Below are 21,395 nucleotides of genomic sequence, written 5' to 3'. Positions count from 1 at the left end.
CGGGGGCTGGGATATGGGAAGTGGGCCGTGGGGGAACCACACTAGAATGTCACATACAGCACCTAGTTAATCGGCAGCCAGTCCATCACATTAAATATCCAGCCGTCATGTATTACCTTTCAAGTGAAAATGAATAACTCCCATTAAGAAGAAAATGGGTTTGAAGTCGATTCGAGACAGATTAAAGTACTGTTATGAATGTGTGCTGGGAGGAGGAGGGGTGGTCTGTGTGTAATATGCTTGTCCTTGTACTTTTTAAATAATAGATGTTCTACAAACTTATGTAGACCAGGTTACCAAGATACTGGGGTTAAAGATCAGAAGATGTGCATTCTGGGAAGAGCATCCACTTCCTGGAATATTTCCTGCATTTTGCATTTTTTTCCCCCAAATTATTGTGTGGCCTTACGATTTTAATGAATAAAATCGATTTTTTACAACTGTTTATTAAAGCACACATCTGTAACGACAGCATCTTGGGTATCCACGTCAGAACAGATTTCAAAGCTGGAAACACATGCTAGGTAACTAGTCTGGATGAGACAGAAAGCAGTTTGACCAAAGAGTAAAAATGAGGCTTTCTAAACCAGTGACCTCAGTGCTGAGTCAAATGATTTTTCAGTGAGGTAGGGAGGGCAGTCGGTATGTATTGTCTCACTACCATTTTCAGGATTTTTCTTCTTACCACTTGTAGCAAAATTCTGAAAAATGGAGTTCCCATCCAAAACAAGTGAGAGAGCCAGCCTTAAGATACTGACCAGGTTTTGGAATGACCCCATCTGACCATTTGGAGATTTGTGTTTATACTGGAGGAGCCCTGCTTATTTATCCTTGTTAAAACCCTTTTAGCCCTGCTGTTTTCTCATCAAAATCTTCCAGATCCCTTTCCGTGCTTCAGAGAACTCCTTCCGCCAGCACTTCCATGTTCACTGTTTGCTGCTTCAGTCTCATGTGACTCTTCTTCCTCACTGGTGTTTTGTTGTTTTGGTGGAGTGGGGCTGCAGAGGGCATGTTTCTGGCAAGCAGAGAGGACACTTTCCCTCTGAACCACCCACTCTGAATAAACTCTTGTGTCTGGAGCACTGGCTCGATTAGAAGTTGGAGTCACGCCCTATCTAGTTCCACTCTTCAATTACTTCTTCCCCAGAAGCAAGTTGCTGAACCCACACTTGACTTTTTTGCACGTATTTGTATGCAGATATCCGTGTAAACCTTTCTCGGGTCCGTCCCATTTATCATGTCTCCTGTGCTGTGCTGTGCTGTGATTTCCAGAGCTGTGACAATAAAGTTGGAAGCACATCGTTTATTACATCCATGAAAGCAGAGTGTGTCTGGTACTTGGGTTGACTCGTGGTTGGCAAAGCAATTGGTGAGACTTTCCCACCCACCCTCATAAGCCAGCAGATTGTGTCTTGACTGGGGGAGGTCAGAATAGACTGAATGTAGCTTAATCCAACTCAGAGCCTTTTAGTCCATTTCTGTACCTTTTTTTCTTAGTGTTCAGTTGTTAAAGTTGTGTAGTGACAGAAATTCATGGGGGACAAAAAGAAACACTTGCTTCTTTTCTAGCATGCCTGATAAATCAGTCCGGATGCTCATCCTACTTTAATTTTGGTGTTTCAAGAAAATCCTGTGCTATAAATGAATGTTGATTTTCACCCAACGCAAACCCTCTGGGAGCTGGCCTGGTCTGGCTGCTGTATTACATCTTCTGCTTTTTCTTCCAGCATCATCAAGCCAAGCCGAGAAGGAGCTGACAGATTCTCCTGCAACCTCCAAACGCATCTCCTTCCCAGGTAGCTCAGAGTCTCCTCTCTCTTCAAAGCGACCAAAAACATCAGAGGAGACCAAACCCGAGCAGGTGAGGCCAGAAGGGGCTGTGTTGGTGGGGGAGTGTTTCGGATAACTGGGGGAAGCGGGGGAGTGGAGTCTCGGGTGGGCGGGCTTGGGGCGGACACAGTTGCGGTGGGAACTGAAGATTCAGCCGGAGGGGTGGCTGTGTGTTCCCCACAGATGTACCAGTGTCCCTACTGCAAGTACAGCAACGCCGATGTCAACCGGCTGCGGGTGCACGCCATGACGCAGCACTCGGTGCAGCCCATGCTCCGCTGCCCCCTGTGCCAGGACATGCTCAACAACAAGATCCACCTCCAGTTGCACCTCACCCACCTCCACAGCGTGGCGCCCGACTGTGTGGAGAAGCTCATCATGACGGTAAGGCAGCTGGGAGCAGGACCTCGGGGCTTTTCTTTCCCCAGCGGTCAAAGGTGATGCAGCAACATGGACAGGACGCTGTGTTGCTGGATGCGAGAGCCAGTGCAGAGTTGGAAATGTCAAAGATAGTTCTGTGACCTTTGTTCACCTTAGACTCGGCCTGACTGTGGCCTAAAGGGCTGAATACATATGCATTTCTCAACATCCCTTATTCCTCTCTCCCCTCAGGACGCAGAGGCCTAGAGTAGCTAACCATTTACATGAAGTTGTTATTCAGATTCTCCAAACCTTTACTGAGCAGGTCATCTTCTAGGTTGCTCTTAAATCCATTATGTCTCATTTCATCCTCACAACCGCTCTGTTTTATTTAAAAAGTTTGACACGTTTACATCAACGGCTGAGGAAACTGAGGCTCAGAGACGTTAACTGACTTGATGCCCCTGCAAGTGGCAAAGTGGAGATGTGAGCCCACATTCTCCAACTTGCAGAATGTAGCCCTGTGACGTGGGAGTTTCTCAAGTGGATGCTTTCATTCTCAAAGCAGGAAGGTGCTCAGTTGGGTAGCACGTGGCGAGTCATGAACAAGGGCTTTGTGTTTTGAACATGATGTTGCTATACCTGCGGGGCATGGCTCTAAGTGGCCACTGCAAACATGGCCCAAAAGATTAGTATAAGGATTTAAATCTAATGTAATGTGAAAACTTTTCAAACTTCTACAGGCGATACCAATATCCTGCATTCTGTGTATGCTTGGGCTGCTGGAAAGCCCTTTCCTGATCACTAGAGGAAAAACCCCCAAAGAGAAAAATTCTCACCTCTAACTTCCTTCAACAGTGGAGTAATAAGTTAATTTGATTGCCTTTTCGTGTGAAGATTCCCACGCAGGTCACAGACGTATAACCTCTAGGCATTTCCCATTCCACTTGGTTACGCAGAATTAATGAATAACATTGTAAATGATGTTTAGTCGTGAGGAACATACATTTGATGATGCATCAAGAGAACCTTAGCAGCCAATAGCAAGCTCTAAGGTGACCTAGCATGAGTTTCATTTCAAGTATAAATTCACTTTCCATGGGTATTTTCAAATAGACAGACTGGTGAACATTGTTGAAAGGTTCTCTGTAAGTGGAAACTTCCTTTTGTGGATGGGTGTGTTTCTGTTACAAGTTTCCCTGGAATTCTCTCCAGCCTTGGAAATAACAAGGGGGATTTTCCTCAGGCCTCATCATACTTCCCACAGATGGCCTGGAACCATGGGAGCCTGAAGAAACAGGAAGAGATGTGGGGAGGGTGGCATTTTCAATACATCGTCCTTCTGCTCTGGTGATTATTTTTCCTGTTTAATATCAGTCTGGTCTAGGAAATGTGAGCCTGTAGTAATCTGTATGATTGGTTTACATTAGACAGTAAGTTTCATTTATACATCCCTAGGGACTACTATATAAATTATATTTCAAATATAATATATATTTTGTCATACTTTTGTAACAGCAACAGTATTGTACATTCGAAGTAGCAAGTCTGGTGGTCATTATGAATCTTCTTCATTTATCAACAGAGTCTTTGAGGGGAGGATGTTACTGCCGTGTTTGCTTGGGTACCAATCCCTAAGATATTTTTGGGTGTTACCCACTCAAGCAGTGATTCTCAACCTTTTTTTTTGGAGACTCTGGTGAAAAGGGTTCAGTAGCCTTACTGGGTATTCTGTGCACACTTAAAGTTTGACAGCTACTATTAATAACTCTTTCAAATATTCTCCATGTACAAAATTGTGTGTACAGTGCCAGAGAGCATAAGGATACCCTAAAATCCATCCATGGAAACAGGTTAATAAACCCTATTTGAGAAAACTCTTACGGAGGGGAAACACACTCCCTAAAGGGGCTGTGCTTGGCACCTTGTACAGGAACCCCTGTGTACCTACCTCATTTGCCCATAGCAGACAATGGAGATGTTTTCTAAATATTTCTGAAAAAATGTGCAAATTGTGGGAAATGTGCTGACTATAGGAAGTTCATTTGCTAGCAACAAGAGAAAGTTAATGGATTCAGAAATAAAGTTGAAAGTTGTGGAAAATGTAATCATAAGGGTTTTACACTTGATTTAAAGGCATATATATAAGGATGATTTGGTACCCTATCTTTGCATGAGAAGATGGAGTTACTGCACGGCTGTCAATATTGAATTGGTTTCTCAAGTCATGAGGATGGTTTGCATTGAGCTAAATGAAGCAATTCCACCTTGACCCTTTAGCAGAATCAGCAGGAAAAGATGAGCAACCAGGGTTAGAGGGGAGTTTGTGGCCATACCTTGGGGTGAGCCCAGCATCCTATTTGAGGACTGGACTGCTGATCTTGGTCTCCACCCTGACAAACTAAATAGTTGCCATTGTCCTTCCTCTGAAAAGTTTGGTGTTAATATGAAATTTGCAATTGTTTTACAACTAAGTGTTTATAATGAACCTGTGGTTAGAATCATGCCCCTGGAGGATATTTTACAGCAATCTTATTAGAAAATTGGCCAAGGGAAAGTATTGGGTTAGGCTTTCTGACGATCTGTCTGTTTGTTCCTGGCCAACTAGAGCAGGAAACTCTTGAGAAATGCCCCTCAAATCAGAGCTCCATTTCCTAAACCATATCATTAAGGAATGGTCAGTGTTCAGTCATTCATCCTCCAAGAGGAGAAAGTTATGTCCGCTTTATCCTTGAGTGGCTAGGAGGAATGGCAGTGACAGGAGTGAATCTTCTTCCTTGCCAGATTGTTTGAGTGAGTTAACTGCCTTTGGCTGCAAACTAGGAAAGCCTGGCAAAATCCACCAAACAAGACAGCTCCTGGCAGACATGGGGTATGTCTAAGGTATCTAAAGCTATAAATTCTGGTAAATACTTCTTGCTGTTTGGGTCCAAGGTCCCAGGATCTGGCTTGAATTGGGTTTCAGTCTCTCTAAAAGTAAATTCCACCCTGATAAATGGAAATAGATTACTTTCTCTACAATGCCTTTCCGTTCAGTTGTAAATGGAGAGTGTTTTGAGGAGGCTTCATTTAATAATACCTTATCAGACAGCTTTCAGGAACCTGCAGTGTCTAATATGTCTGTTGCTATGGTAACAGCTGCTTGCTTATGCTCTGCATCTCACATCTGTGTCTTCCATGGGCCCCCTTCTTTTTACCGATGAAGGGGCTTGGAAAATATTCTCCACTGGGAACAATTGCAGCTCTGGCCCTCCTCTATGGAAACTGCACCCATACCACTTCATTCTGCTCGGCCTATTGGAAACAGAGCTCCAAACGGTGTCTTTACACACGTCATATGAAAGATGGAAATCTATAAAGCTCAAGGCGGTGAGACAGGTGCCCCTCCAGACCCAACTGAGCGACCCGCCCCCCCGATGTCAGTTCCATAGAATTCTCACCTATTTACAGAGAAGTCCGAGATTCCGAATTAGTGGTGGGGATATAGGAGCTGCTGCTTGTGCCCTCCTTTGTCTCACGGTTTTAGGCGAGGAGGGTTGAGGGCATAGGGGACAGGCTTCTGGCCCCTAAATGAGAATGGGAAAGACCACCTACAATGCATATCAGTCGTCTTAAATTATTCTAATTGATCACTGTCCTTCTAAGTGGCAGGACACACCACTGGGATCCCGGAGCATTAATACGGGGAAACTGTCTTTGTTCCCCAGTCACTTAACAAAGTATGACCTCATGGCAGAGAAGGAGGTTGGCTCTGGAGCAGCCCAGGAACACCTTTTTCTCTAGCCCTTCGTCTTCAGTCCCTCTGGTAGTCCTTAGTTATTCTGTATGTTTTGTACATGCACAGATTCCCCTTGGCTGCTCCTGGACCTGCACTGCCTGCAGGTCCCCTCCACCCCCAGCCCGCCCCAGCTGTCTGTCTCCTGTGATGTTTTCGGTCAGCGCCTGTCTCTGCTCGTCATGTGTCTGTGCATCCGAGTCTCCAGATCAGGCTGGCTGCTTGGCCCCCCTGCACTGGGGGCTCTTGAGTGGCCAGCGGCCCTGAGGCTATGGCACCCACTTGGGTACCAGCTCTCACTTTGTCTCCATCTCAGAGGAAGGTAATGAAAATAATCGGGCTTCATTAATTCCAAGCCCTGTGAGATGATAACCATTTGGAGCCTGTTTGCCAATTAGATGGTCTAAATTAAAAGTGACCTTGGTATACTGCCACTGCTTGCCTCTCCAAGTCTAATGAAGCTTTTCTCTCCAATTCAGTCCCCTTCTCAGCTTTTTTCTCTCTCACTCACTGTGTGTGTGTGTGTGTGTTTATGTGTGTGTGAACTGTTCATATGTTTCCTGTTCTCCCACCTACCTCCTTTTTCAGTCTTTCTCATTCTTAGATTTTAAAATCTGCTTCAGGGCTGCATTTGTTTCTGGCCCACATGAATTCTTAATATGGCCCTATAATTTTTCCTCTTGGGTTTTAGGTTTAAAAAAAACAAAAAAAAGATAGACAACGACATAGGAAGACATTTTAGAAGGGAAACGAGACAAAGAGAGAAACAGCCCTCTAGACTCCGTGGTCCAGCGCCCAGCCTGGCACATTTGGAAGGTAGTAGAGGAAAGGACGGAAAAACCTCTGAAGCTCTCTCTGCTGCCGTGAGTTGCCGGGCTTGCTGGCTGCAGATGTGCAGAGACCAGCTGGCAGCCATCGAGGTCAGGGGAGGAAGTGAGCAGCCAGACCCTCACTGGCGCCGTCGACTTTGCATCCCCCACTAACTAGAATGCTCAGTTCTGGAAGCGGTTGGCTTTTAACTCCATGCTTCCGTTTTTTGAACAGGACCAGTGCCTCATTCACAAGGTGTAGAGACTGGCCAGGTCTGTGCCAGGAAGACCTGTGTCTGAGGCTTTCCCTCTTTTTTTCCCCTCCATCTGAGGTTCTTCATTCTCTTGATTTTTTTACTGAAATATAAAGGATTTGAGTCTCCTTGGGAGTCTAGGTTTTGGCAAATCTATACTTTCACTTGGAATAGAGAGCCTTTCAGAAAGAAGCTCTACTCAGGCGAGCAATGCCAAGGCTGTGGGGATGAGGGTCTCAGAGAAACCAAGTTCAGTACTTGCTCTAAGAAAATACCTTTGCTTTCCAGCATGTGGAACTTGTTGGTTGCATTGATCTAACCTCAGACAGGGTGGCCTTGAGAGGTGAATTTGCATGAACAGTCCCCTTAAGAATTTAGCGAAGTGTATATACCCCTTGGCTGCTCAAGTTGTGGTATTTGGCAATTTCATATCCATGACCCAGAGAAAGCAAGGAGTGGGGAGGGCTCCTTATAATTCCAGCTTCTTCTATGGAAAAAGAGTCAACATCAGCGGCCCCTCCCAGATGTCACAGTGGGGACCAGACCCACATCTAAGACTCTGGGTTTTATAAGGTGTGTCCTTGGGGCTTTCGGGCCCACTCACCTCATAGAAACTTGAAAGGCGTTAAGTCATAATCCAAAATAAAGGTGAAATGAACAGGAGGTAGGAACTAGGTATTTACAAACCCACATCACCTTTCCTAGTAGTTCAAGGGCAATTAACTTGAATCCAGGAATTTCCCTCGAGGGAGCCTATGATTTCCTGAAATTATCTACAGTAGTTTGTTTTAAAAGTATTTTCTCTAGGAGCCTGCAACTTCCATCAGATTTTCTAATGAGTTTATGACTTCTAGAAGGTTAATTACTCTGGATGTGAGCTTCTTGGATACAGGGACCTGGTCTTGCTCTGTCTCACAAGCGTGCAGCACGGGGACCTTGTACGAAGTTTAGTGAATGGTGGTCAAATGAATGGATGAGCAGAGTCATTTGAGGCCCTTCCTTCTCATCAACTAAGTTGTTTTGGAATGGCTTAAGCATGAAGATTCTTAGTACCAGTGTGGAGCTCTTCTGTTTCTATCGTCATATGTGAGAATTGCTTGAACTTGAAGATTTTCAGCATCAGAGCAGAACTCCACATTTCTCTCGTTATATGTGAGGCTTGTTTACTTGTTAGGAAGGTACTGCGCCTGTTCGGATGATATTTTCTTCCTGCGTTTCCGTCAACTCTGCATGCTTGACTTGGCTCAGAGGGCTGAGAGGAGCACATGTGGTATCCAGATCATCACCACAGAGCTGCTTTGCGTGGTCATGGCCGCCGATCTTGAGAGACTCAAATTCTGAGGAAGTAATGGCTCTAAGCAATTGAATTTTCTTACCAGAAAAACTTTGACTTTTGGTTAAAAGCCTGTTTTAATAGTCTGAGGTCCCCTCTATACATTAATGAGTAGAGTATGGGGGAATGTAATTTAACATACTCAGTGTTTATGGGTGTAAGATTATTGGAAGAATCAATCTACATGGATGTCAGTGTAGGAAGTATAGGTGTTTAGACTGATTGTGTACTATTGTCTGGCCAAACCTAAAACTTCTTGTTTGGCTTTTGAGTGTGTGGATGGGAGGGCTCGGGGCAGAGAGTGAATGTGTAATGCTGCGTACGCCGTCGGTGCAGGGGAGCTGCTGGCGGCGTCTAGTCCTCCAAGGGTCTCTGTGGTTTGGTTTGGGCACGTTTGGGGCGGCTCTGGTTACGACGCTGTGGCCAGGTTTTGTCCTCTCACACACTGGCATGCTCCGACGCTCCTAGAGAAAGGGAAGGTCTTTACAGAACTCTGCCCAGCACTGTTGAGTGACCGCCTTTCCCACAGACTTTCAGCTGTCCATCAGAGGCTGGCTGGGGTAGACTCAACCTTCCACGCTGTGTGGCAGCCAGATATGACTGGGAAACAAGGAGTGCCAAGGCAAGTATTGAAGGAACTCAGCCTTTGGCCAACCCTCATTTTCTTCTGTGAGCAGAATTCCTCAGTGAGCCATTGGCAGGACCGTATTTTTGGCTCTTTACAAAAAAGCGTGGTAACTTTGAGTGATGAGCTTGAGAAGCTGGTAGGAGAGGGAGTAGTGGACACAGACACGGGAACATTAGTGTCCGAGAGCTGACGTGGGGCCCTCCAGTGTCCTGCACAGCAAAGAGGCTTCCATCGCAACCTCTCTGTTCAGACCCATGTGCAGACAGACCCCACCAGGATTTCTAGATCCTTAGGATTCTCTTTAGGGGTCTTCTTCTTTGCCTTCTGGGAATTTCTTGCCCATTAAGATTTTATATACCCAACCTTTTTTGTTTGTTTTCAGGGAGAGGTTGGGTACACTATAGATGAGAAGATGCAGGTAGATAGAAGTAATTACGTAAACACGTATGAGGCAAGACTTACAGGTTTGGAGGCCCAGATTAAGATGCAGAGGAGCATGTGAGGTTGATGATTATATTTTGGGGAGAGTTAATTGATGGAAGGTGAAGGCAGACAAAGAACCGCTGCTTACTGCCTTCTTGAATCCCAATCAGGAATTATGATTAAAGTCGCGGCGAGACAACAGAGGGCTGATGAATTGGTGTCTTTTTTTTCTTTCTTTTTTGCCGTCATTCACACTTGATTGACTTCAACCTTTCAAGTGCAAAAGTCTCTCTTTTCCATTATTATTCATAGCCATCTGAGTTTTTCTAATTAAAGTGTATGAAAACAATTACTGATCCGTCGTACTGAGTCTGTTAGAGGGGATGTCTGCCTTACTGTAATGTGTATAAAAAGCCCACAGTTTTCTATAACGATGTGCAGCTGAGGTGTTAGATAATTTTATTCTTTTTTACTCTGTAGGGCTTTTTTTCTTCACTTCTCATGATTCATTTTTCATAATTCCTAAAGATCCCAGGAAAGGACTGATCCTGCAGCTACAGCCGAGAAAGGAGGTGTGGGGAGGTCTGTTTTCCTTTCCCTTTCTCCCCCTCTTGCCCCCACCCTCGTGCTCCCCCTCGGTTGAGGACTATAAATTAATCGGGGACCTTTCACTTCTTGGATTCCCGCTGGACTCCCCAACCACGCTGGTCAGAATGCTTTCTATTAAAAAGAAAATAGATGGAATGAGTTTGGCAATCTCCGCTCCATTCCTAACGATTCATCCACAGCTAGCTGTAAGCAGCTGCCGGCGAGCTTTGTGTGAGGGTGCAGATCTGTGAGAGCAGGGATTCTGTGTCACATTCACCTGCCACGCACCTGCTCTCCGTAAACGCAGGGCTTCTCAGAGCCCTTCTCCGTAGTGCCTGTTGCTTAATTTTTGCACCTACGGGCATCTGGGTTGCTGAGATTATTCTAATACCCTGAAATGTACTGAGGAGTTACCTTTTTGGATTTACGGGGACAGCTGTCCGAGTTTCCTCTAGGAGTGGAACCTACCACTGATGATTCCAGTGAACATGTCAGCAGTGATTTTGAGCAAGGCCAGGATCCTCAAACCATTAAAAATTAATAGTAATTTATTTTAAATATTTAATTTTGAACAGTAATCTAGGTGTTCCAATCTTTGTAACAGCAAGTGAAGATACTATCTCAATAGTTGCGTTTGATGGGAAAGTAATGCCTCCAGGTGGGGCTGGGCGCCATGTAGAAAGGTTAGTGGTGACTCCTCTTAAGTTTCTGTCCCTATAACCTCAGGGTCAGTTTACTTCTCAGGCTGTCATCAAACAGGGAACGATTTCTAATTCATTTGGGAATATCATCGCCAACTATCTTTCCATCCTATAGTAGGCAAAGGGATATTGCTTCTTCTTAAATGAAGAACCTTTTAGCCTTACGTTGGATGTTGAGGGCCTCCTATCACGTTAATGGAGGGCAAATGATAACTTGTTTGGACAAGCTTGCGTCCAGATGGCAGGAAAGCCTGGAGAAATAAATGTCGAAAAATCTGACCTTAAATTGTAGCTCTTTTGACCCAGGCTAATTCTGGAGTTGCTGTATTGGGAAACAACAGCCGTGGCCAAGGTGGGGCTGCCCTGTTGTAGAACGTAGGGTGCGGGGCACCCTCTGCGGCTGGGACACTGGCCAGAAGTCCCCTCTGATGCTGTGTACCTCAGGCAAAGACCCCAGGAGAAATCCTGACTGAAGTGAGTCATAAGAAATGCTCATTTGCACTTGATCTCAGCTTGTAAAGGGTTACAAAATGTTGTTTCCTGGAAAATCTGCCAGTGTGTCTGCGTGTCCTTAGCCTTCCCTTTGTTCCCTTCTCTTCTTCTCACCCTTTCCTTCGCTCTTATTCCCCTCCTCTTCTTGCCTGAATACATTCTGAAAACAGTACTACAATGCTCCCTGCTTCAAGATTACAGTGTACTTTACTAGGTATGATTTAATTAGGGCCCTTATTATGTTTTCAGCAGCTTAAGGTGGGCCTTTCAACTTATCTACCTAATTGGTTGCACAAGAAGTTTCACAGCCCATGACAAAACATTGTCAGTGATCAAAGTCAAAATTCTGCATAAAGGAAAAATATTAATAATAAGATTATTCTTCAAGTGTGCACTGCTAATTATGTCCAGAATGTAACCGTAGAAACGCTTTTGACTGATGTGAGCTTTGTCTAATAAACATGAATCTTCAGTGAGCTATGAAAAGTGACACCTCCAGCTTTACACTGGTGAAGGCTAATTTTGCTTATTAAATAATTTTGACACATTTCCCTATTTTGTGTCTCTTTCCTCACCCTTTGACTCTCCTCGCTTCTCTACCGCTTGCTCTTCAGGTGACTACCCCTGAGATGGTGATGCCCAGCAGCCTGTTCCTCCCAGCGGCTGTTCCAGATCGGGACGGGAACTCCAGTTTGGAGGAGGCAGGAAAGCAGCCTGGTTAGTGTCATTATTCTTGACCCCTGAGGCCAAAATTTTCATGGAGCAAGAGTGCCAAGAATTCTTTATGATACTCCTAAGAGCTGAATGTAACTTTTCAAGGGATGAGGGGCACTGTTGTCAGCTACTTGATACTCTGGTTCTTGGCATGTATTTGTATACACACTTTGTATGGTTTGAAGTGAGAAAAAACCAGGTGAGAACCAGTGGGGTTTTGGTGGACACGTGTCCCCTTAGACTATACAGTGAGGAAGTGACTAACCAGAGAGTCAGCCAGTAGACCCGTGACTTACTTACCACCCTAAGCCATCAAATACTCCCTCTCTGAGGAATTAATTATTAGGGACCTGTGGAGCACATGGGTGATCTCAGGGCACTGGATTAGTTGTCTTCCTAGGTGCTGTCATCTCTGCACAGAGCTCTTCTCTGAGACTTCCAGGAGTGCCTTATGGGAGGCAGCGGAGCGGTGCATTTGGAAAGAACACTGTTGTAGGCATAGATGCTGCTGGTGCCCCACGGTGGGTCCTAGCTGGTTGGGGCCTTAGACCTCTGTTTATGAGTCTCTCCTACATCTTTGACACCTTGTCAGCAGCTGAGGTTCAAGTTGGGAAGAGTTACACCACACTGCTGCCCCACCGTGTCTCCCTTGTGATTTTTCCATATTAGGCAGCGTACAGCTGACCCAAAAAAGGGTCAGAATATTTATGGGTGATGATCTCACTGTAGAGAAAAGTTTTAATGTGTTTTCCTAATTGGCCACTTGAATGTTCTTTGCTTATTGAATAGAGAGGACAGTCAAAAGTCACGTTATAACAAGAAATTTAATGCCTAAAAAAATATATATCCCAAAATTTCTTATATTACAGTGGATAGCGGTTCTTGCAAATTCCCCACAGCTTAGGACAGCATTAATTCACATATTCTGTAATTCAGATCCATGTAAAGGGGGTATCCCTTCAAGCCAGTTCTTGAGAAATTGAAACAAATATTGTTTAGAAGACAGATTTGTGCTATGGTATAGGCCTACTAGCAGTTGAGACTTTTTGTATTTCCTTTTCTTCCTCTCTGTTCCTGTGCACCTGCTTATATAACACGTGCTCTCAGCGGTGTGGGTCTCTGTGGAGAGTGTGTGTCTGCAGGTTGGGTATTTCCCTCATCATGAGACTCTGTGTTCATGAGGCCTTGCTGGGTAGACAGCTCTAAGCCTTCTTTATCATTGGGCTTGATTTTTTTTTTTTTTCAGAAACCTCAGATGATCTGGGAAAGAACATCTTGCCCTCTGCCAGCACAGAACACAGTGGAGATGTGAAACCCTCTCCTGCTGACCCAGGCTCTGTGAGAGAAGATTCAGGCTTCCTGTGCTGGAAGAAGGGGTGCAACCAGGTTTTCAAAACTTCCGCCACTCTCCAGACGCACTTCAACGAGGTTCATGCCAAGAGGCCTCAGCTGCCCGTGTCAGATCGCCACGTCTACAAGTACCGCTGCAACCAGTGCAGCCTGGCTTTCAAGACCGTGGAAAAGCTGCAGCTCCACTCTCAGTACCACGTGATCAGAGCTGCCACCATGTGCTGTCTCTGTCAGCGCAGTTTCCGAACTTTCCAGGCTCTGAAAAAACACCTCGAGACGAGCCACCTGGAGTTGAGTGAGGCCGACATCCAACAGCTTTATGGTGGCCTTCTGGCCAATGGAGACCTCCTGGCAATGGGAGACCCCACCCTGGCCGAGGACCATACCATAATCGTTGAGGAAGACAAGGAAGAAGAGAGTGACTTGGAGGATAAACAGAGCCCGACGGGCAGTGACTCTGGGTCGGTACAAGAAGACTCGGGCTCAGAGCCCAAGAGAGCTCTGCCTTTCAGAAAAGGCCCCAACTTCACCATGGAAAAGTTTCTAGACCCTTCTCGCCCTTACAAGTGTACCGTCTGCAAGGAATCTTTCACTCAGAAGAACATCCTGCTAGTGCACTACAATTCTGTCTCCCACCTGCATAAGTTGAAGAGAGCCCTTCAAGAATCGGCAGCTGGTCAGCCAGAACCCACCAGCAGCCCTGACAACAAACCTTTCAAGTGTAACACTTGTAACGTGGCCTATAGCCAGAGTTCCACGCTGGAGATCCATATGAGGTCTGTGTTGCATCAAACCAAGGCCCGGGCAGCCAAGCTGGAGGCTGCAAGTGGTAGCAGCAATGGCACCGGGAACAGCAGCAGTGTCTCCCTGAGCTCCTCCACCCCCAGTCCTGTGAGCACCAGCGGCAGTAACACCTTGACCACCACCAATCCAAGCAGTGCTGGCATTGCTCCAAGCTCCAGCTTACTGAGCCAAGTGCCCACTGAAAGTGTAGGACTGCCACCCCTGGGGAATCCCGGCGGTGCCAACACTGCTTCCCCTTCAGAGCCCAAGGAAGCCAATCGGAAGAAGCTGGCAGATATGATCACATCCAGGCAGCAGCAGCAGCAGCAGCAAGCACAGACCCTGGCCCAGGCCCAGGCCCAAGTTCAAGCTCACCTGCAGCAGGAGCTGCAGCAGCAGGCAGCCCTGATCCAGTCCCAGCTGTTTAGCCCCACCCTCCTTCCTCACTTCCCCATGGCCACGGAGACCCTGCTGCAGCTGCAGCAGCAGCAGCACCTCCTCTTCCCCTTCTACATCCCCAGCGCCGAGTTCCAGCTCAGCCCCGAGGTGAGCCTGCCCGTGACGAGCGGGGCGCTGACGCTGACGGGGGCAGGCCCAGGCTTGCTGGAAGAGCTGAAGGCTCAGGTTCAGGTCCCGCAGCAGGGCCATCAGCAGGTCCTGCAGCAGCAGAGCCAGCTCTCTCTGCCCCAGAGTCACTCTGCCCTCCTACAGCCCAGCCAGCACATCGAGAAGAAAAACAAATTGGTCATCAAAGACAAGGAAAAAGAAAGCCAGAGGGAGAGAGACGGTGCCGAAGGGGGAGAGGGCAACTCGGGACCAAAGGAATCACTGCCAGATGCCGTGAAGGCCAAGGAGAAGAAGGAGTCGGCCCCCGGGGGGGGTTGTGAGCCTTCCATGCTCCCTCCACGCATCGCCTCAGACGCCAGGGGGAACGCCACCAAGGCCTTGCTGGAGAACTTTGGCTTCGAGCTGGTCATCCAGTACAACGAGAACAAGCAGAAGGTACAGAAGAAGAACGGGAAGAGCGAGCCGGGGGAGAATCCGGAAAAGCTCGAGTGTGACTCCTGTGGCAAGTTGTTCTCGAACATCTTGATTTTAAAGAGTCATCAAGAGCATGTGCACCAGAATTACTTTCCCTTTAAACAGCTGGAGAGATTTGCCAAACAGTACCGAGAGCACTACGACAAGCTGTACCCCTTGAGGCCTCAGACCCCCGAGCCGCCGCCCCCGCCCCCACCGCCACCCCCGCTTCCGGCAGCGCCGCCCCCGCCGGCGTCCACCCCAGCCATCCCCGTGTCAGCGCCGCCCATCACCTCGCCCACGATTGCACCGGCCCAGCCGTCCGTGCCGCTGACCCAGCTCTCCATGCCCATGGAGCTGCCCATCTTCTCGCCACTGATGATGCAGACGATGCCGCTGCAGACCCTGCCGGCCCAGCTGCCCCCTCAGCTTGGACCTGTGGAGCCTCTGCCTGCGGACCTGGCCCAGCTCTACCAGCATCAGCTCAATCCAAGTCTGCTCCAGCAGCAGAATAAGAGGCCTCGCACTAGGATCACGGATGACCAGCTCCGAGTCCTGCGGCAGTATTTTGACATTAACAACTCCCCCAGTGAAGAGCAGATCAAAGAGATGGCAGACAAGTCTGGGTTGCCCCAGAAAGTGATCAAGCACTGGTTCAGAAACACTCTCTTCAAAGAGCGGCAGCGTAACAAGGACTCCCCTTACAACTTCAGCAACCCTCCTATCACCAGCCTGGAGGAGCTCAAAATCGACTCTCGGCCCCCTTCACCGGAACCTCAGAAGCAGGAGTACTGGGGGAGCAAGCGGTCTTCAAGAACAAGATTTACTGACTACCAGCTGCGGGTCCTGCAGGACTTCTTTGATGCCAATGCTTACCCCAAGGACGATGAATTTGAGCAACTCTCCAATTTACTGAACCTTCCAACCCGAGTCATAGTGGTCTGGTTTCAAAACGCCCGACAGAAGGCCAGGAAAAATTACGAGAATCAGGGAGAGGGCAAAGATGGAGAGCGGCGGGAGCTTACAAATGATAGGTACATTCGAACGAGCAACTTGAACTACCAGTGCAAAAAATGTAGCCTGGTGTTTCAGCGCATCTTTGATCTCATCAAGCACCAGAAGAAGCTGTGTTACAAGGATGAGGATGACGAGGGGCAGGATGACAGCCAAAACGAGGATTCCATGGACGCCATGGAACTCCTGACGCCCACCAGCTCCTCGTGCAGCACCCCGATGCCCTCCCAGGCTTACAGCACCCCAGCACCAACGGCCAGCACAGCTTCCGCTGCTTTCTTGCAGCTTACGTCAGAGGCTGACGAACTGGCCACCTTCAGTTCAAAACCAGAGGCGAGTGATGAGAAACCAAAGCAGGCTGAACCTCCCGGTGCACAGCCAAACCAGACCCAAGAAAAGCAAGGACAACCAAAGGCAGAGCTGCAGCAGCAAGACCAGCCCGAGCAGAAGACAAATGCAGCCCAGCAAAAGCTCCCGCAGCTGACGTCCCCCGCTTCGTTGCCCCAGCCTCCTCCACAGGCGCCCCCCCCTCAGTGCCCCTTAGCCCAGTCGAGCCCCAGTCCCTCCCAGCTCTCCCACCTGCCCCTTAAGCCCCTCCACACATCAACTCCTCAGCAGCTGGCCAACCTACCTCCGCAGCTAATCCCCTACCAGTGTGAGCAGTGCAAGCTGGCGTTCCCGTCGTTTGAGCACTGGCAGGAGCACCAGCAGCTTCACTTTCTGAGCGCACAGAACCAGTTCATCCACCCCCAGTTTTTGGACAGGTCACTGGATATGCCTTTCATGCTATTTGACCCTAGTAACCCACTGCTGGCAAGCCAGCTGCTCTCTGGGGCCATACCTCAGATTCCGGCAAGCTCGGCCACTTCCCCTTCAACTCCCACGTCCACGATGAACACTCTGAAGAGGAAACTGGAGGAAAAGGCCAGTGCCAGCCCTGGAGAAAACGACAGTGGGACGGGAGGAGAAGAACCTCAGAGAGACAAGCGTTTGAGGACAACTATTACACCAGAACAGCTAGAAATTCTCTACCAAAAGTATCTCTTGGACTCCAATCCAACTCGAAAGATGTTGGATCACATTGCGCATGAGGTGGGTTTGAAGAAACGCGTGGTACAAGTCTGGTTTCAGAACACCCGAGCCCGGGAAAGGAAGGGACAGTTCAGGGCTGTGGGCCCAGCCCAGGCCCACAGGAGATGCCCTTTTTGCAGAGCGCTCTTCAAAGCCAAGACTGCCCTGGAGGCTCATATCCGGTCCCGTCATTGGCATGAAGCCAAGAGAGCTGGCTACAACCTAACTCTGTCTGCAATGCTCTTAGACTGCGATGGGGGACTCCAGATGAAAGGAGATATTTTTGATGGAACTAGCTTTTCCCACCTACCCCCAAGCAGTAGTGATGGCCAAGGTGTTCCCCTCTCACCTGTGAGCAAAACCATGGAGTTGTCTCCTAGAACTCTTCTTAGCCCTTCTTCCATCAAGGTGGAAGGGATTGAAGACTTTGAAAGCCCTTCCATGTCCTCAGTTAATCTAAACTTTGACCAAACTAAGCTGGACAATGACGACTGTTCCTCAGTCAACACAGCGATCACAGATACCACTACTGGAGACGAGGGCAATGCGGATAACGACAGTGCGACGGGAATAGCAACTGAAACCAAATCCTCTTCCGCGCCCAGTGAAGGGTTGACCAAAGCGGCCATGATGGCAATGTCCGAGTATGAAGATCGGTTGTCATCCGGTCTGGTCAGCCCAGCCCCGAGCTTTTACAGCAAGGAATATGACAATGAAGGTACAGTGGACTACAGTGAAACCTCGAGCCTTGCAGACCCCTGCTCCCCAAGCCCTGGTGCAAGTGGGTCAGCAGGCAAATCTGGAGACAGTGGGGATAGGCCTGGGCAGAAACGTTTTCGCACTCAGATGACCAATCTGCAGCTGAAGGTCCTCAAGTCATGCTTTAATGACTACAGGACACCCACCATGCTAGAGTGTGAAGTCCTGGGCAATGACATTGGACTGCCAAAGAGAGTGGTTCAGGTCTGGTTCCAGAATGCCCGGGCAAAAGAAAAGAAGTCCAAGTTAAGCATGGCCAAGCATTTTGGTATAAACCAAACAAGTTACGAGGGACCCAAAACAGAGTGCACTTTGTGTGGCATCAAGTACAGCGCTCGGCTGTCTGTACGTGACCATATCTTTTCCCAACAGCATATCTCCAAAGTTAAAGACACCATTGGAAGCCAGTTGGACAAGGAGAAAGAATACTTTGACCCAGCCACTGTACGTCAGTTGATGGCTCAACAAGAGTTGGACCGGATTAAAAAGGCCAATGAGGTCCTCGGACTGGCAGCTCAGCAGCAAGGGATGTTTGACAACGCCCCTCTTCAGGCTCTCAACCTTCCTACGGCATATCCGGCAATCCAGGGCATTCCTCCCGTGTTGCTCCCCGGCCTCAACAGCCCCTCCTTGCCAGGCTTTACTCCATCCAACACAGGTGGGTTCTGCTCTTGGTGGTTCTCCCAGTATTAAATAGCCGCCCAATTAGCGCTGCTTCTGTGGCTGTCGCACAAAACCTCTGAGTGTTGGCCTGATAGGAAGCTTCCTTGTTCAAGTTCTCTAACAGCAATAAAACCTCAGGTCCCTTCCACTGAGTCTCCCTAGAGCTATGGTGTACACGACTCTTTGACTTACCAGTTCAAGGATGGGGATCTTGTGGTTGGGACAGTCTCCTGAAACCATTCTCGTGCCTGGTGTTCAGTAACACCACCAGGGTGTGTGTTACAGGCATGAACTTCAGGGTTCTGGCGTACTAGATCCTGGGGTATTTTCAAGACAGCAGTTTCCATTATAGACCCTTCCATTCAGTCCTTGTGGAAATGCAGATCCCATCTCGATATCTGTTGAAAATATAAAACATTTGAATATCTAGCTAATTCTGGATTGTGCCCTCTGGAAATTGGTTCAAGAGAATTTAAATCAACTCGTTGCCTTCCCCTGTGGTCCCACCTCGTTTTTCAGAGATGTGCTCTGGCAGGAGAGATGCTACCAGGAAGATGCTCTCGTATGGTAGAGCCTTACTCCTGGGGTTCTCTTCGAGTCAGAAATAGAGTGTTATGTTAGTGTTTTTTGTTTGTTGGTTGGTTTTTGGCTGCACCACGGGGCACGTGGGATTTTAGTCCTCCGACCAGGGATCGAACCCGTGCCCCCTGCAGTGGAAGCACGGAGTCTTAACCACTGGACCGTCAGGGAAGTCCCTGGTTGCTAATCAGACTGCCTTTGTACTGGAATGCAGTGACCAGGAACTCGTATTGGGCACTGTGGTTGTGAATTATGACATGTTTTAGTCCTCTAGACAGACAGAAACGTTAATGGTAACACCCCTTCGTTTGCTTCTGCCCGTTTCCCTTTCTAATTCAGAGTCGCGTACTTGGTAGTAATTTTTCCACTTCGTAGGGAGTGCCGCAGTTCTTCCTGTGCACCTCTATTGTTCTCCTCCTCTGCCCTCACCCGTCTTCTCTGGATCCAGCTGTCTTCCCTAAATTGGACTTTCACCTCCAGGAGCCTGTGAGACTGAGGCGCAAGTTAGCGGGCCCCTCCACAGCCTGTGCTGACCAGCACACATTCACCAAAGGAGAGCCCCTCGGAGTGCCTCCTTACCTTCAAAACATGGCCCTGTTCCCAGGGGTTGAAGTGTTTCTGCTGCTTCCCAGAGCAGCCCTGGTTCCTGGTTGAATTAAATCCAAGTTTTATAATTTTGGCAGTGTTTTACAGAACATGAGGGGCTACCTCATTCCAGATCCCAGTTTCTTATCCAAAGAAAAGAACAAGAAAAGAAAGCATTAAGATGTGGAAGTCGTTGCTTACACGTGTTGGCAAGTAATGTCACAGAATGATGTTAAGAGTCAGCTAGACATAAGCCAGGAAAGAGACTATGGAAAGTGGCTGAGCACTGAACTTCCCTTGCAGCCCAGGACCTTGGAAGAGGGGCTTGGGAAAGCCCAACATTTCATAATAATGTGAAAATATTAGAATCAAAATGTCTGATCTATTCCCCTTGTTTTACAGATGAGAAAACTGAGGCCCAGAGAGGTCAAGACCATTCAACAAGCTAGGGTAGGAGCCGGGCTCCCCGTGCTATGTACTCCTTCCACAGCACCCAGTACGAGCCAGTCAGTCAACAGGTATATGACCACTTAGAGTGGACTCCAGGTAGGAAGATAGATATGCTCTTAATCATTCACGGCAGCCAGGCACACCCCAGTTACCACCGTCTGACTGTACCACAGCTCCCAGGAGCGCTGCATCTGGAATTAGGAAAGAAAGAACTTGTGTTTAATCGTCAGGCCCAGTGGTAAGCTCTTTCCATATGAGCTGCCATTTAATCCCTACATCCATCTATTGTGGAAAGCTGAGGTTCCAAGCAGTCAGCTAATAGGCCCAACATCACATGGCAGATATGCGTCAGCCACAGTCCATACCTCGTCAGTCCGACTCCAGGAGTACATGACTCAGCCTCAGGGGGATGAAGTGGCTTGTTTGGTTCTGATCTTACAGATAAGAAAACCAAAGCCACGGAATTATTGTGAGAATGTATTGAGCTACTTTATCTCACATGGCTAGTGCAGAGCCTGGTAAATAGCAGAGGTTCAGTACATGTTCCTTAAAATTGAATCTCTTTTGTGCACTGTCAGTTCAAGATCAAGTCAGCTCTTCTCTGGAAGCCTGATGCCAGAGGGATGGGGAGATCAATAGGCACTTCCTTCTCTGCCCCACTGATCATTTGGCTCTGGCTACAGTTCCAACCTAAAACTTGGAGCAAGCCTGTTGCCTAGAAATAGACAAAGCCATGTCCCAAGTTGGAATTCATAATCTGCTTTGTGCCACTTTAACCAACAAGCCTTTACTGAGTTTTTCTAAGTCAGACACATCTTCTCTGATTTCAGTCCCGTAAGTGCATTCAGGAAATTGGATGACTTAATTTCAGTGGTCCCTTTCTGCCATTTTGGAAGAGTCAATTAATTATATTATGTGATGCTGAGGGAAGCATCCTCCTTGGCTATCCAAAAGTTAATGCCTGTTTTTTCTGGGACTGGCAACTTGAGGCAACCTTGTTCTCTTCACCCGAAATCTGAGGTTTTTTTTTTTTTTTTTTTTTTGCATTACGTGGGCCTCTCACTGCTGTGGCCTCTCCCGTTGCGGAGCACAGGCTCCGGACATGCAGGCCCAGCAGCCATGGCTCACGGGCCCAGCCGCTCCGCGGCATGTGGGATCTTCCCAGACCGGGGCACGAACCCGCGTCCCCTGCATCGGCAGGCGGACTCTCAACC

The 21,395-nt window shown here is 48.0% G+C and overlaps 1 protein-coding gene across 2 annotated transcripts in view; it reads left to right on the top strand.

Annotated features, from left to right (window-relative positions):
• ZFHX3 (zinc finger homeobox 3) overlaps positions 1–21,395 on the top strand; it is a gene marked incomplete at its 5' end in the record, with an annotated part of 168,854 nt that overhangs the window by 143,946 nt on the left and 3,513 nt on the right. For both annotated transcript variants that reach the window (XM_079723573.1, XM_079723572.1), the window contains 4 exons: positions 1,728–1,861; positions 2,014–2,214; positions 11,808–11,910; positions 13,154–18,562. In XM_079723573.1, coding sequence (XP_079579699.1) covers positions 1,728–1,861; positions 2,014–2,214; positions 11,808–11,910; positions 13,154–18,562 — 5,847 coding nt within the window. The remainder of the gene's footprint in view (positions 1–1,727; positions 1,862–2,013; positions 2,215–11,807; positions 11,911–13,153; positions 18,563–21,395) is intronic.

Source organism: Hyperoodon ampullatus, assembly GCF_949752795.1.
Source record: "Hyperoodon ampullatus genome assembly, chromosome: 18".
Lineage (NCBI taxonomy): Eukaryota > Metazoa > Chordata > Mammalia > Artiodactyla > Ziphiidae > Hyperoodon > Hyperoodon ampullatus.
The sequence above is the reverse complement of the archived record's forward strand: the minus strand, read 5'-3'. Positions and strand labels throughout refer to the sequence as shown.